The sequence below is a fragment of the Talpa europaea genome, assembly GCF_964194135.1.
Source record: "Talpa europaea genome assembly, chromosome: X".
NCBI lineage: Eukaryota > Metazoa > Chordata > Mammalia > Eulipotyphla > Talpidae > Talpa > Talpa europaea.
The window spans coordinates 67,477,300-67,494,816 of NC_140081.1; the positions used below are offsets into that span (position 1 = coordinate 67,477,300).

Consider the following 17,517-nt stretch of genomic DNA (forward strand, 5'->3'; position numbering starts at 1 on the left):
AATTATAAATAAAATTTGTATAGTAATTTGTCCATATTAATGAAATTTTATTATACTATTGCTTTCTATTCTCAGGAGCTTAATTTGTATTTTAAGAAGGAAGATGTCTTAATGAAAACTGAAATTGGAAAGTTACAGCATCTTGTATTTATAACACCAAATATTATGCACATGTTTACATATAAAGTGCAGGCAAACTTTTCAAAGTCTAATGCTAATTATTATTAATTATCAATTCAGATGATCACTATCATTTATTCTAACATTAATTCATGTAATTGAGTGTTGATAATATATGCAATCTAATTCAGTGAATATGGCTTTTGATAGGTCTTATCCTGTAAATCAGTATCTTCTAAAATTTGTAAGTTTGTAGATTGTAATCTAGAATTTACATTTGCACAAAGAAGTATTATGTATTTAAAATTGACCTCTGTTCCTGACTTAATGTATAATAATTTTTGTGTATAAGATTATCCTTTCTATTATAAAGCAATGACTTAATTGTCTTTGTATTTCATTCCGTACCTAACATGATGTAAGTGACTGGCACATCACAGATGATCAGTAAGCATTTTTTGAATTAGTTATTTATGTTGGAAGGAGCTGTGTCTTATTCCTATTTATCTCCCTAGTGCCTAACAAGCTTTATAGACTGTAATATTCTATTCATGTTCGATAAGTGAATATATCTGAGTAAGTCTATTTAATATGTAATATAGTTGACATATAGTACTTAAATCAGAGTATGTAACCTATCATCATTGTATTAATAAATAATTACTGCATAGGAAACTTTCAATTAAAGATGTCAGAACATTTCTTTTACTAAAATAGCTTTTGCAATGTGAGCAAGGGATACCCCCCAACCTCAAGCCATGCTTGGCTGCTCTTATAATATGGAAAAGGAGTTCCTATCATGAGGGTGGCTCCTGATTACAGCTGAATGGGTTAGAAGTTCTGAGTAGAAGGATAAGGTCAGTATTTTGATAAGGATTGGGAAAGGTGCTCTGGTGATGATTGGAGTATGGAAAGAATGGAAGATTGGTAAGAAGACTAAGGTACTTTTTAAGTAATAGGCTCCCAAGGCTTAACATTGTTGAACCCAGTTTCCTATTTTTATCACATAAAACATTTCTCTATTTGATGAGAAGCCTTATAGTACATAAATGCTGAACTATCTACATATGTTAAAGTAATTGTTTTATTTTTCTAAGCAGTGCAGATTCATGCCAGTGTAAAGGCTAGTTTGGATGACAGAAGTCATCTATCATCTTTTGTTCTATCGGTTGTGATTTTAGAGGAGGATATTTTTCTGTCTTCTGGCCCTCAATTCCTAAGATGAGTGAGTGAATTGTTAGTAGTAGCTATATAGAGCACCTAGGTTGTGGAAGCAACATTTGTAGTAAAATACAGACTGTGAGGAAGTGAGCTACTTAGTGATAAGAGTGAGAGTAAAGATAGGTGGTAAAAGATAGAGTTATATATTTTATGCTCTGTGATTCATCAGAAATTCAAGAAGAAAGCAGCTTCAAGTGGCAGACATTCTTGGATAAATGCCTAGGTCATTGCTCATATAGATTGAGAAGTAATTTCTTACAAGTCATGTTGGGAGCAAAAATGAAGTTCCTAAGAACTTGAACAAGTGGCAAATCATATTTACTATAAGGAAGTCATATAAATTTCTTGTTCATTTTTACTGTCTCTTAAAAAAGATACTTTTTACTTGAAAATTATAAAAATTACATTGAAAACATTACATTGATTAATTGTAAAACATTCAATCAGTAATGTATACAATAGAAGATGAAACTTTCCCAGAGGCAATCATTATTTGCAATTTGGTACATATCCTTTCAGATAGTTTCCTGATATTTGTTTTACAAGTTTGGATTGTTGAATTCATTTGAGCTGTAAGTCAGACTCTGGTTTTCATGTTCATATTTAATGATTTTCCTCCCTCTTTCTCTTCCTTGCAGGCTTGCTATGGGTGTTCTCCAGGAACTAAGTGTGACTGTAGTAGCATAAAAGGACAGAAGGTAAGAGCTGAGATTGGCCTCTGCAAACGTAATAAAACTAATAAAATATGTTTTTAACATATATTTTTTAAAAAATAAACAACAAGGCTTCTACTGAAGCATTTAAGTTACTAAAATGAATTCTACCGTACTTATTTTAAATAACTATAGAGATTAAACTGTATCTCAGAGATCAGCCCCATATTCTGTAAAAGACCATATAGTCAATATTTTAGCCTTTGTGAATCATATAAGGTTTCCTGTATTTTTTTAATTTGTCCTTTAAAAGTTAACAACAAAAAAAACTTAGCTCCTGGACTCTGTAAAACAAGCTCCTGGATGTATTTTGACTTTATTTGATCAATCTTGCTGAAATATACTGCCTAACAGGCAAAAGGAGGGAAAAATACTTAAGAGGGAACCAAACATTTATCCGACTACTGATCTGTGCTGGATATCATGTTAGGAAATTTCATGTACTTTTATCTAGTCCATGTAAATTAATGACTGCTGAATCTAAATTTTTATCTCAATACCCCTGATATAATAGCAGCACCCCTATCATGTATATATGATGATTACGAAGTATGTATTGGTGAAGATTAAATAGTGTCAACCTAAACATAAGGAATCAGAGACTGATGTTAAAATTATAAGATAAAAGGGATAGTGATTTATGGGCTAAAGAGAGATGTACTAGGAGAAAAAGAATCATGTTCTAGTCTTTACTCTTGTACTCAGTAAATATTTTTTAATGAATCTGAATATTCATAATTATATATGAAACAATTTGGAAAAATATCTCAAAAGTGTATTCCATTTAGGGATATAAAGGCATACTAGCCTATGGAAAATGTTTAAAAGTCCTGGAGGAAAGAAATCTACTTGTTTTGTAGTGCTATATTTCCAAGCTCAGTTTAATCATGTAACCCACTTTCCTCCTAATGGAATACCCATTAGTAATAATTGAATAGTGTTATACAAATCACGTATTTGAGTAACATTAGTTTGAGTGGAGTAATTTTAGAGTAAATGGGCTTTATATAGTGGTAAGAAGATGAAGAGATTAATTTCTGATTATTGGTGGGTTAACTGTTTTTAAGATAAGAAGTAAATACTCTAGACAAAATAGAACAGCTATATGATTGCACAGGAGAGTGTCCCAAAGCAAAAAAAAAGTAGAGGAGGCATCTACCTTTGTAGGATTACTGGGTAAACCTACATTTATGAGGCTTTTCTTGTGAGTACACCCTTCAGTCTGAATAACAAACTATGGCTGGAACCCAGACAAAAACCATAGTTTCACTGGCTTGAGAAGTCAGATGACAGGGTTGAGAATGTCATAATGGATGGAAAATTGCTGTTGCCCCACTAATTTTATAAAAGAGCATATCCTAATACCCAAACCAGACATAGACAAAATTACAAAAACAGTAAACTACAGCTCAATATGCCTCATTAATATAGATGCAGAAATTCTTAATAAAATTTTAGCAAATAAGATCCAATGATATATAAAGTAGATAATGCATTATTACCAAATGTAGTTTATGCCAGGAATGCATGGTTGGTTTAGTATTCAAAAATCAAAAATTGTAATTCACCATATTAAAAGACTAAACTTTTTGAAAAACATAAATAAAACCATCATGTGATTATTTCAGTAGCTACAGAGAAATGACTTAACAAAATTCAACATCCATTCTTGATAAGAACTCTTAGCATACTATGAATGGAAGGAATTTCCTTGATTTCAGGGGCATCTAGCAAATTCTTATAGCTAATGGAGAAAGAGTAATTAAATTCCTTTCTCCTAAGATCGGGAACATGCTTGCTCTCATCACTTCTATTCAAAATTGCCAGTGTAGTAAGACTAAGACAAGAACAAGAAAAGGAAAAGCATCTGAACTGGAAAGAAAGAAGATGTTGTAGTCTTTTTTTTTTTTAGCAAGTGACATGATTTGCCAATGTAGAAATTCTCTGGATAATACTAAAATGTTCCTAAAACATATAGATGAGTTTAGAGCAATCAGAGAATAAAGCAAGTAACCTAAGATTGATAAACAAAAGTCAGTTACATTTCTATACTCTAACAATTAGAAATGGGAAATTGGAATTTTAAAAAGTATTTTGCCATAGTGTCAAAAATTTGCAACACATAGGGATAAAACAAAAATGTGCAGTCCTGTACAATGAAAACTACATAAATATTGCTGAGAGATAGGAAGGGAAGTGAATAAGTGGAGATATATATATATCATGTTCACTGATTAGAAAACTTAGTGTCATTAAGATGTCGGTTCTCCCCAAGTTTACCTATAGATTGAGTGCAACTCCTTGCCTTTTAAAAATAGAAATTGAGCTCATTCTAAAATTTACATGGAAATGTTAAAACATATTTTGAAAAGAACAAAGTTGGGGGCCTCCCGGTGGCGCAAGGAGTTAAGACGCAACCTATGAAGCTGTCTGCAGCCTCCACAGCATGAGTTCGATCCCCAGGCGGCCAAGGAGCAACCCAAATGGCGCAGCAGACCTCTCCTGACTCGCCCGCTGCTCCCCTCAGCAGTGTATTTCCGTCCGTCTGCCTGTTCTGTTCCCCATTCTGTCTCTGATGAATCCTCTCACCCTCTGCACCTCTGGCCTGTGCCCCAGCTCTTGTATGCATAAATAAATAAATCTTTAAAAAAGAACAAAGTTAGTGGATTTATAGCATACAAATCTAAAATTTAATATAAAACACAGTAAACATGATAGTATGCTAATAGCAAAATGAACGGCATAGAGATAAGTGGAGCAGAATAGAGAGACCATAAATAGACTTACAGATGTGTGATTAATTTTTTTCACAGAACTGTTAAGGCAATTTAGTGGAGAAATGATATTCTTTTTAACAAATAATATTGGAAGAATTGGATGTACATTTGCACAAAAATGGATTTTGACTCACAGCTCACATTGTATATACAAATTAACTCAAAATGGATTATAGATCTAAATATTAAACCTAAATCTATAAATCTTTTAGAACAAAACATAGGAGGAAATTATTGTGACCTTGAGTTAGATATTTCTTAAATAGGACACCAAAGATTTGATCCATAAAGTAAACTGCTATATTTCATTAAAATTAAAAACTTTTTTTTTCTAAAAGACATTTAAGAGAATGTAAAGGCAACCCACAGTCTAGATAAAAGATCTTTGCAAATCACATATCTGATATAAGTCTTATATGCAAAGTATACAAGACTGAACTCTCTAAAAACAAAGATCCCCAACTAAAATTAATTTAGAAACAAATTGGCAAGTATTTTAAGACACCACTAAAAAATATGTGGATGGCAAATGAACATGTAAAGATACTCAACACTGCTTATTAGGAAAATACATAATAAAATTATAATGAGATACCACTGCAAACCAATTGGAATGTCTAGATATTAAAACATAACCTTACCATGTACAAGGGAGGATATGGAACAACTAGAACTATCATAGATTCCTGCAAATCAAAATTATGCAAAAACTTTGGAAAACAATTTGGCAGTTTCTTACAAAGGTAAACATAAATTTTTCATGTGATCCTGTGTATTCCTAGACATTTACTCATGAGAAATGAAAGAATATGACTATGCAAAACATGTACATTAGTTCATGATAGATTTATTTGTAATAGCCAACAACAGGAATCAACTCAACTTCCCACTAACAGGTGAGTGAATAAACAAATTATGGTGTATTTATACAAAGGAAGAGTAATAAGCAACAAAGATAAACTGGCATTACCCAACACAACATGTTTGAATAACAAAATAATTATGCTGAGTGAAGAGTTAAACAAAAAGAGTACATTCTAATGTAGTTCCTTTTGTACAAAATTCTAGAAAATATTAATATATAGTGACAGAAAGGGCCTCCCCAGTGGCGCAGCGGTTGAGCGCTGGGTTGCGAACCTGCCCGCAGCCTCTGCGGCACCGGTTCGATCCCCGGCTGCTCCCCGGCCACCGGAGGAGGGTCCCACATGGCGCGCAGACCTCTCCTGCGGCCCGCTGCTCCCCTCAGCAGTGTACTTCGGTCCTTCTGCCTGCTCTGCTCCCTGCTCTGGCTCTGGTGAATTCTCTCACCCTCCCGTGCTTCTGACTGTACCCAGTGCATGTATAAACAAAACAAAAACAAACAAATAAATAAATATAAATAATAAAACATGCCTCTATAAAATTAAAAAAAAATATATATAGTGACAGAAAACAAGCCAGTTGTTGCATACGGTGGGTGGGGTTGAGAAAGATATTATAAAGGGGAACAGGAATCTTTTAAAATACTTATGGTTACTTCAATAATTTTTTTATTAAAAGTCTTTATTTTTTATAGCAGTTTCAAATTCACAGCAGAACTGAAAGATACAGAAATTTCCCATGTATACCCTGTCCCCCCACATGCATACATATGTAAACCTCCCCGACTATCAACATCTTCGTAATTGTCATTTGTTAAAATTGATGAACCTATAATTAATTCATCAATATTACATAGTTTATACTTAATAATTCACTGCTGGTGTTATATATTCTGTGAGTTTGAATAAATGTGCAATGAATGTTCTCTACTATTATATTATTATATTATTATAGTATTTTCCCTGCTTTAAAATCCTCTGTGTTCCACCTATTCATCTCCCTCCATCCTTATCCCTGGAAACCAGTGGTTATTTTTAATTATCTCTATAATTTTGTTTTTTTCCAGAATGTCAAACAGTTGGAATTATATAGTATGCAGACTTTTCAGATTGACTTCTTTCACTGAATAATATGCATTTAAATTTTCTCCATGTCTTTTCATGACTTGATAGCTAATTTCTTTAGAGAACTGAATAATATTCCATTGTCCGAATGTGCCACAGTTTATTCATTAACTACTGAAGAACATGTTTGTTGCTTCTAAGTTTTGGCAATTGTGAATAAAACTGCTTTAAATAACTATGTACAGGTTTTTATGTGGACATAAGTTTTCCACTCTTTTGGGTGAATACCAAGGAGTTCAGTTGCTGGAGCATATAGTAACAGTATGTTCAGTATTTGTTTATTTATTTATTTGAAACATCCTTGTTTTTTCACAATATAGGATTTCTCCCCTTGGGTCCAGCCCATAATTTCCCCATCACTAAAGTGCCTACAATCCTCTACCAGTACTCTACTGCACTCTCCTGCCACCTTCTCTGACTTATCTCCAATTAGCTAATGAGTTAATTTTTGATAACTCTGCAATAATTTGAAAGCGTCTCTTATTGTTTCCTTTTACTTTTCTTCATCCCTCCCCCATGCTTACTTTCTGTAACCCCTGTAAACCTAGCTTCCTGGATTTATTTCCACCTTTCTTATTAAGCTCTTGATGTTGGTATGTTTAAACCTGGCTTCATCTCTGATACACTTTTTATTTTTACAAGAAAGCAAGAGATTATATTACCATGTATGATATAAATTCAGAGTGCTTTTGTGTTTTTCTTTTTGTGTGTGTTTGTATGTGTGTATTTTTGTAAGTGCTAAGTTTCATCTAGATCGTTTATATGATTTTGTATTGAATAATTCCTTATGTTAACTTAACCTATAATAAATATAAATCTCTTTAAAAAACTGCAATTATAAAATTTATATGGAACCACAAAAGGCCCTAAATAACTAAAACAAATTCAGAGTGATTGTGTTTTTCTACTCACATCTTACAAATTTCCTACTGCTAGTGGATACTGTGAATTTTGTATCATTAAATTAAGCTAGTTTTCTATAGATAGTCATAAGATATTTTTTTTAATATTAACCACTCCTGTGCTTGAAAATTCACAAACCATCTTACCTTTTATTCTTGTTCATTTGCAGGGGGAGAGAGGATTGCCAGGTTTGGAAGGCCATCCAGGTTTGCCTGGATTTCCAGGTCCAGAAGGGCCTCCAGGGCCTCAGGGGCAAAAGGTATGTGCCAAATTGTCAAGCATTAATACCAGAGGAATTAAGTCATCTTAAATGTGGGACTCGGTGTCAGATCAACAAAGAAGTTCCTGAACTATTTATGGTAGATATGTTTAAATAAAATAATATAATGACCAAGAGTCTATATTGGTCATTTGTAGAATAACATTTGTATACATTTGTATATATTTGTAGAAGATGCTATAAATTGTATGTGATTATTGGGATCCTCAACAAAAATTAAGTTCTGTTGTAAGAACTTAGTATCAGCTGGAGAGAGCTGAATTGCTAGCTCTCAGAGTAGCTGATTAATGCAACAAGCCAAAATGAAACAGCCAACAGTCAAGCCTTTAGTTACTTACTGTGATATTATAAGCAAACAGTTAAACCTTTTACTTACCGTGATAGTATAAGCAAACAGTTAAACCAGAGAAAGCACCTATTCCTTCACTATTCAACTTTCCCCAATAGAACAGCACCAGTGAGGTTCCAGTGAACAAGCACAGACATAGGGGATAATTTCACTGCTTAGGGAGCTTTTAGCAAAACACTCCTACTGGCCCAGTGTCAGAGTGGGAAAAGAGAGAAGGGGAAGGGCTAGGAGTGAAAAACTACTTAGAGTGCAGAAAATGTCATTAAGGTCCCCCCCTCTCCACTATATGGAACCACTAAGGTTAACCACTAAGGTTCCATATAGTGAGGCCTTTCAATGTAGATATGCCTAAGAGTATGACTAGCCAACACTGCCTGCAGTCCTTGAACATAACTTCCTTCAGAGACTCAGTGAACTAAGTCAGGTCTGGGATAGACAGCTTTTCCCTATGAGGCCTACCATGAGATATTTGCTTATTGTTGGGCCTGAAATATCACACATAGGTTTTTAATCAGACTCCTCAATTTTATCCCTGATTTTAGGACCTGAGTGAGAAACATAGGCTACCTTGTTATGGAACTAAATGAGTCAGACTTTGAGGAGCTATTTTAAAAACCAGGTAATTAGTCTGAGACAGTATGGAGCAGGGTCGTGACCAGAATTACTCCCAGCAGTATGATCAGGTCTGCTAGGGGGATTGATTGTAATCATGAGCCCCAATTGTTGCCATATCAGGAATTAGGTCACCTATAGCCCACCCAATCTAATTCAGAGAGCCAAGAGGCTTTTTTCTTAAGTTTGGTGATAGGCTGTTCTACTTTGCCAGTTTCAGTGATCTTGGTAAAACATGAGGTGCTGGCAATAACAAAACCTGAAAACCCCTTCTTGATTGACCAGCAGGAAGTTGAGGGGTATGCATTTATCTAACACTGCTTGGGCCAAGGAACTGAGGTTAGTCTGCTCTGCTTCAAGGGATGAGGTAGTATTGTTGGTGACCACAGTGGAGATCAAGGACAGGTTGCATATAATCTTTTCTAATCAAATGACCCTGACCTTAGGAAAAATTACTTGGCGCATACTCATGAACAGAGAATCAGTAATATTATATGACAGTTCCTTTGAGTAATTAGAGTCTACCTGGTTTTGGCATTCCCTTCTTATTCTCTCTGTGTAGTGTGACATGTGTAATGGGAGGACTTCTTTTCAGTATTTGGGTTTTCTGTTTGGTCTGGCCTGAAAGAAATCATGCACAGACTATTCTCCAGGAACTGGAGTCACTTGTGATCAAAGCAACTTCTTAAGAAATAGAAAATTCAAATGAAATCACTTGTTTTTCCATGCAAGTGTTTTTTTTTTTTTTTAAGATTTTATTTTTTATTTATTTATACAAGCACTGGGTATAGTCAGAAGTGCGGGAGAGTGAGAGAATTCACCAGAGCCAGAGTGGAGAGCAGAACAGGCAGACTGACAAGGTACGCTGCTGAGGGGAGCAGCAGGCGGTGGGAGGGGTCTGCACGCCATTTGGGACCCTTGCCCCGCAGCTGGGGGATCGAACCGCTGCTGCGGAAGCTGCAGGCAGCTTCTCAACCCAGCGCTCAACCACTGCGCCACCGGGGAGGCCCCCTCCATGCAAGTGTTTTAGATGAATATTCTGATTCAATGAATGACTCCATTTGAGGAAAAAGCTTTTGTTACACAGGGTTTGCAGATCAACAAATAATACCATTTAGGAATTTCCACTCAAAAGCAGATGAAAAGGGGGCCTCCCCGGTGGCGCAGTGGCTGAGCGCTGGGCTGCGAAGCTGCCCGCAGCCTCTGCAGAACCAGTTCGATCCCGGCTGCCAGGTGAGGGTCCCACATGGTGTGCAGACCTCTCCTGCCTCGCCCACTGTTCCCCTCAGCAGTGTACTTCGTCATTCTGCCTGCTCTGCTCTCCGCCCTGCTTCTGGTGAATTCTCTCACCCTCCTGCACTTCTGACTGTACCTAGTGCTTGTATAAATAAATAAATAAATCCTTAAAAAAAAAAAAAAAAGCAGATGAAAAGTTGGTAAATGAAGTCGGTAAACACAATGAAGGAATTTTTAGAATTGTGATGAGAAGTGACATAACAAAACTCAGGTTTTCCTTCTTTATAATTGTTATTCCTTAAAAATCATCCTATGAGCCAAAAACTTGGTTGTCATAAGTTTTTGAAAAATATTTCAAATTATTTGAGTAAAAAAGTATCCAGAGTCACAGAATTCTCATAAGTTCTGCTTAGTGAATTTATTAGTGCTGATTCTATCATTGCCCACTTCTTTAGATGCCTGTATGATGGAGGCTTTCTTTTTTTTTCTAATGAACTTTAGAACTATCTGACTTTGTGTTTCTCCAGAAATAGTGCATATACTCTGGCTAACAAGAAGATGAAGATTTTATATTTCATGTTTTAGTAGTTACATATTTATTTTAGCATGTGATAGATACAAAATAAAAATTTTACTCAATCTCATGATTTTAGGTAATTAGTTAGGATAAGGTGGGTAAAAATATTTTTTAAATTTGGTCATGAGCATTGAATTTCTTGTCCTAGTGCTCATACCACCGTGGCCTCTGAGTATTTTGTGATATTTTTATATTATTTCATTACTTTGCTTAAAAAGTATTATACATGGATGCCATCTCGGTTAGTAGAGCAGTACTATAGCAAGGCATCCTTGTCATATTTCTGCCTCCGGTTGGAAGTCAAAAAGCAGTTCATTGAGCAAAGGTCCACTTTACTTTGAAATAGAATTAGATTTACATTAATCTATTTAGAGATGCATCTGTTGTGCAAACAGTAGATTATTAAACTTTTTTGTAATAAAAAGCTGTGGTGGGCAGAATAATACCCTCTCCTTTAGATGTCCATTAGCTAATCCTATAAGCCAAACATATTCAGAACCTGTGAATATGTTTGGTTACACAAACAAATGAAATTAAGATTGCAGATGGAATTAAGTTGCCGATCATCTTGTTTTAAACTACAGAGATGTCTCTGGATTATCTGGGGGTCTTTCAAACCTGAAAAAGGAAGACAGAAAATTCACTGATAGTGATGTAACATTAGAAAGACTCATTTAACCATTGCAATCTATGATGACTGAGGAGGGCCATATGCTGGACAATTTAGTGACTCTAGAAGCTGGAAAAAGTAAGGAATTCTCTCCTTAGAACCTCCAGAAGGTAATAGCATTCTGCCACTGAGACCCCTTCTTCGGACTGCTCAAACTTAAGATTTACATCGTTTTAAATCACTAAATTTGTGATAATTTGTTCCAGCAGCATAGGAAACTAATACACCAGGTAACCCTTTCCCCAAATGAAACTTAGCATGGAAGCCCCATATGAAAAGATAAGAACAGAGCTGTACTGACTGAAGGATGACTGTGCCTTGTATTGAGGAAATTCCAGAGGAAACTCTAGAGTTGTGAGTTGAGTAACTTGGAAACCACCTGTGTAAAGCAAAGCATCTCAGTTTAATAAAAGCTGTCTAAAGTCTCAGATGGTAATATGTTAGCTATATGCCGCACTGAAAATCTTAAGTTTGGGAGAAAAATTGGGCTTTCTTCATTCCATTTTTTTTAAAAAAAAAGAAACTAGTTAATAAAAACATAGTGAGGCAAGACTAAATTCTCAGCAATATCCTTTTAACTAGAAATGGGTGAATAGATTGACACACATGGGAAGCTTTTTTTGCAGGGATTCTATAGCAGAAGCGAGATAGCCTAGAGTTCTTTCTTGTTCCTTCTTAAGCTCTGCCAGTAGAAAGTGCCTTATAAAGCAAAGCAAAGGTTTAAAACCACAAACTAAAAAAAAAGGTATATATTTTTGGCCTCAGAGATGATGTTATTTACTACCAGTATGGGAAGAAGAGTGACATAAAATTGAAACGACCCAGATAATCAGCTCCCATTTTGTTTATGCATAAATGATTTGGGGAATACCTATACTACTGTTTGATCTTTGCTTTCTTGCATGATTCATTATTAACTTTACAGGTAAAATGTTTCTTCTGTACATACGCACATTTCTTTTCAGTAAATAAAGGCCTTCATGATTTTTTTCCCCATTTTTCTTGTTGCGGCAACATCAGTGTATAAGATTATATAAGTTTCAGGTGTACAGCATTATAAAATCACAATTCTATACATCATGAAAATGCTCACTACAAAAACACTAGTTTCTACCCATCACCGTGCAATTTATACATTTTGCCCTCCCCTCACTCTCTTCACCTCTGTTAACCACCAGTCTGTTATCTGTATGTATGAGTTTCTTTTTGTTTTGTTTTGTTTTTATAGTCTGTATGTGAGTGAAATGATGTTGTTGTCTTACTCCAGCTGACTTATTTCATGTATCATAATACCATCAGGGTTCGTCTGTGTTGTCACAAATGAAGATTTCATCTTTCATGCCTGGATAATATTCTATTCTGTGTGTGTATGTGAGCGCGCATGCACGCACGTGTGTGTATCCCACACCTTTATGCAGTATTCTGTCAATGGGCAGTTATATTGTTTCCATGTTGTAAACATTGCTGCAGTTAACATAGTGGTTCATATGTCTTGTCCAATTAATGTCTTCATATTCTTAAGTTAAATATCCAGAAGTAGGATTTTAATGTTACAGCAACAACATTGCTTGGATTGCTGGATCATATGGTAGTTCTATTTTTAATTTTTTGAGGAATCTCCATACTGTTTTCCATAGTGGCTGTACCAATTTGCGTTGTTATCAGAAGTGTGTGAGGTTTCCCTTTTCTCGACATCTACTCTGATACTTGTTATTTCTTGCCTTTTTGATGATATCCATTCTGACAGGAATGCAGTTATATCTTTTGCTTTTCATTTTCCTAATAATTAGTGATCTATTCATGTGCTGGTGAAAAAGTTCTTTCCTATTTTTTATTATAATTTGCCTTGGTGCTTTTAGTCTCAACACAATGTTTCTTCCTCAGGTGCGTGAGTTTCTCGCTAACTTTCACAATTTTAAGTCTGTTATTTTTAAGGAAAAATAACTAAAAATGTTGTATTTTTCAGGGCAATGATGGAATTCCAGGGCCACCGGGACCAAAAGGGATCAGAGTAAGTGATATTTGCTGAATATCAAATGCTTTGTTGATTGACGGAAAAAGCAAATGAAGCTTTATGAAACTACTGGAAAAGACTCATATTGAAATGCAAAAAGAAAAATTCAGTCTTTAAAAAGTTAAATTTCAGAGTTGTTATATGTCTCCAGTTAAGTTTTCTTTAGTATTGCAACAGTTATCTTTATATATCCAGATGTCTATTTAAATTAATGTAAAATTTTAAAGTAGCTTACAGTTAAAAATATGAAAGTACTAAATTCTAACATTTTTTCAATTTATTAAAAATGTGTATCATACAAGTGGTTTGAACCACAACTGCGAATCAGTGTAATCATCTCAGTTCTTTGGGGTTCAGAGGTCTGATCGCGTTAGACTATGTACACTCCCAGTGTACCAAGCACACATATTATAAATTTTTTGTGTATCTTAAAGAGAATAAGTGTCAGAAGCACTGATTTAAACCACTATGTTAAAAAAAATAGCCACTTTGGGGAGAATATATCATTTTCTTAGTTCTAAGATGTATGATTTGTCAAGTTTTAATATTCTGGAAATCAGGATGTGTCTCAAAATTGAAGTGCACATTTAATGTAATTTTTCTAAAAAGCTTTTAGGTTGACATTATCTTTCAGTGTGTTTTATTATTGGGAGGAAACTGTAATTTAAAAATAGTACTGACTTGGAAAACCATGCTTGACTTTTCTGAGTTTCTTCATTTGTAAATCACAGAGTTAACAACAGAATCTCTAGCATTGCTTTTAGCTCTAAAATTCTGTTCATAGATGAAACCTCTTAATTTGAATATGAAATATTTGGGTGGTGACATAGCATGTTTATGTCTGTGGCAATGATGATCACACATTCTGATCCTTTGATTTCCAGAAATATTGTAGATGTACAAATTTTACCTAAATATCAAAACATATTTGCTGGGGTTTTTATTAACATGTACCTTGCCTTGTGTGCTACTATATACTTTAATGGGTAGTGTCCTGAAAAAGCAGGGAAGAAATTAAAACCCTTGGATTATTTTAGCACACATTTTATTTTTCTGTAACAAATGGATATCAATATACTAGTAAAGATGTTCATTATAATCATAATATATCTCCTAATAATGATAGCTACCATTATCTATGTCCTAAGCATGTACACATCAAAAAGAACTATCCATTCCATTCTATCAATTTCAATTTCAAACTATCTGGAAATACATAAATAATTCATGTCCCTAATCTAGAACTTCAGAAATGCTTAGAGATAGGTGGCCTGATAGTTCCTCCAGCCTCTGGATTCAACTCAAGGGAAACTCTTGACATTAAGATTTTAAAAGGTTTATTATTATGAAAATTTTAAGCATACACAAACAGAAAATATAGTGTAATGGACCTTCATAAACCCATCACTCAACTTAAAAAATTATTATTTTGACAAATTTGTTTCATCTATATCTTGCCACTTATTTTGGGGGGAACATTTTAAAATCAGTCCCTCATATCATTCATTTCCCTAATGAATCCTTCAGTACACTTCTCTAACTGATATACACATAATTGCTATACCATTGTTACACCTCAGAAAACTAGCAATAACTTTTCAATACACTCCAAAAGTCAGTCCATATTCAGATTTCCTCCCTTCTCTCAAAGATATCTTTTTATAATTGATTTGATTTATTCAACCAGTATCCAAGCAAGTTCTACATGTTAATTGCATTTGATTCCTATGTTTAAACTTCTTTTATTATGTCCTTAGAGAAACTGGGTCATTTTTATTGTACTACATTCCAAATTCTGGGTCTGGATGATTGTTTCTTCATGATGTCATTTAAATTGCTTCTCCGGGGACCTCCCCTGGTGGCGCAGGTGGTTGAGCGCAGTGCTCTGAAGCTGTCGGCAGCCTCTGCAGCGCCGGTTCGATCCCAGCCGGCTGGCGAGATCCCACATGGCACCGCAGACCTCTCCTGTCAGGCCCACTGCTCCCCTCAGCAGTGTATTTCGTCAGTCTGCCTGTTCTGTTCCCTGCTCTGTCTCTGGTGAATCCTCTTACCCTCCCACGCATCTGGCCTGTACCCAGGTTCTTGCATAAATAAATAAATAAATATTAAAAAAATATAAATAGCTTCTCCGTTCCTCATATATCCTGCAAATTGAAGGTTGCCTTGCAAGAGGTAGTAGAAAGTTTTCTGGGGGTACAGAAGATGCTGTATACTTAATGTTTGCATGTTTTATTGTAAGCAAATTATACTGCAGTGGATTTAAATAAAAATAGAAAATGAGTACTTCATAGGTAATGTTGTGTACTTACTATTGAATTAAATCATAAAACACAATGTCTGTCTCAAATAAAATGAGCGTGACTGATTCTGCCATCAAAATTTCCCCATCAACTTTACCTAATAATTTTGTATCCACTGGTGATCATTGTCCAGATCCATTATTTCATTCAGAGTAGTAAGGTGACTTTAAAAATTCTATCAAATCTGTTAGCTACAATTCTAACTTATCATTTGTAGTTGTAATAGGTAATTGGTTGCTTCACCAGCAACTTCAATTGATGATCAAGGAAGGTTTTTAAAAATTTTTTATTATTGTAAACACAAAAAATTTATGTATTTTAATCATTTGTAGTCATTATTCTTTTTAAGCCTAAATTATCACATCTTTGATCTATGGAAGCCTATTCAAGGTGGCTCCTGTTTTGTGTCCTTTTGACAAACTATTGATCTTTGATAACTACCTAACTTTCTGACACAACTAGATGGTTCGGGCTCATCTTTTACATTTCCTTTCCAGATCTGCAGTTGACCAAGTTTCTGATTCCAGGTTCTTTTTAATGAAAAATGTGATTTAGTTGTGATAGTCTGAATATAGGGGTTTTCAGCTTTGGTTCAATGCATTTATTTCTTCTTACAGGGTCCTCCTGGACTTCCTGGATTTCCAGGGACACCAGGTCTTCCTGTAAGTAGGATTTGGCTTCTTATTTTAATTTTCCTTAAAAAGTCATCTAAGACATACGATACATGTGTTGTATCCATTTTTAAAGGGAATGCCTGGCCATGATGGGGCTCCAGGACCACAAGGTATCCCTGGATGCAATGGAACCAAGGTAAGATTTCTTCTACTTAATTTTAGGCAATATATTTGATAATGGTGATAATTATAGTATATACATGAAAGCAATAGAGTTTTTACCTCCAATACAGGTCATTATGACCCTTACCAACAGCAACAACAATAAAATGTTTATTCTGGATTTGTGGGGCTTGCTTGTGTTCTTCATTTCAGCTGAACAATCTTTTTTTAAAAATATATTTTACATCATTGTTCATTTTTGTGCAATGTATGCTTTCTCTCAGGTGTAGTCCTTGTAAAATTCCCACCACCAATTCACCCATGCACCATCACCATAATATTGGTCCCTCTCCCTCCCACTCCCCTGCAGAATGTCTCTGATTTACAGTTGCTGTCAATTTTGTTTGTTTATTTATTTTTTTATTATTTCATTGGTCCCTTCTTTGGTTCCCTTATTTTCCTCCTATAACTGAAACCATCCAATATTTTTCTTTTTCCTTCTGGCTTATTTCACTGAGCACAGTCCCTTCCAGCTCCATCCATGTTGCTGCAAATAGCATGAGTTTATCTTTTTGGATTGCTGAGTAGTATTCCATTGTGTATATATACCACATCTTGATCCAGTCATCTATTTTGGGGTATTGGGTTGTTTCCATAGCTTATTTATTGTAAATAGTGCTGCAATAAACATAGGGGTGCAGGTATCCTTTTGAATTAATATTTTTGTGTTCTTTGGGTAGATTCCTAGGAGTGAAATTGCTGGGTCATATGGTAGCTCCATTTTTAGTAGTGCAAGGAACCTCAAAACAGCTCTCCATAGTGGTTGTACCAGTTTGCAGTCCCACCAGCAGTAGTGTAGAAGAGTTCCTTTTTCACCACATCCCTGCGAACATTTGTTGTTACTAGTTTTTTTTTAATATGTGCTATATGTGTAATATTTGTAGAAGGTGGTATCTCATTGTGGTTTTGATTTGCATTTCCCTG

At 34.9% G+C, this 17,517-nt stretch overlaps 1 protein-coding gene across 2 annotated transcripts in view; it reads left to right on the top strand.

Annotated features, from left to right (window-relative positions):
• The window catches only part of COL4A5 (collagen type IV alpha 5 chain), a gene marked incomplete at its 5' end in the record, with an annotated part of 191,069 nt that overhangs the window by 57,891 nt on the left and 115,661 nt on the right, over positions 1 to 17,517 (top strand). For both annotated transcript variants that reach the window (XM_084258283.1, XM_084258284.1), the window contains 5 exons: positions 1,980 to 2,039; positions 7,889 to 7,978; positions 13,410 to 13,454; positions 16,375 to 16,419; positions 16,505 to 16,567. In XM_084258283.1, coding sequence (XP_084114409.1) covers positions 1,980 to 2,039; positions 7,889 to 7,978; positions 13,410 to 13,454; positions 16,375 to 16,419; positions 16,505 to 16,567 — 303 coding nt within the window. The remainder of the gene's footprint in view (positions 1 to 1,979; positions 2,040 to 7,888; positions 7,979 to 13,409; positions 13,455 to 16,374; positions 16,420 to 16,504; positions 16,568 to 17,517) is intronic.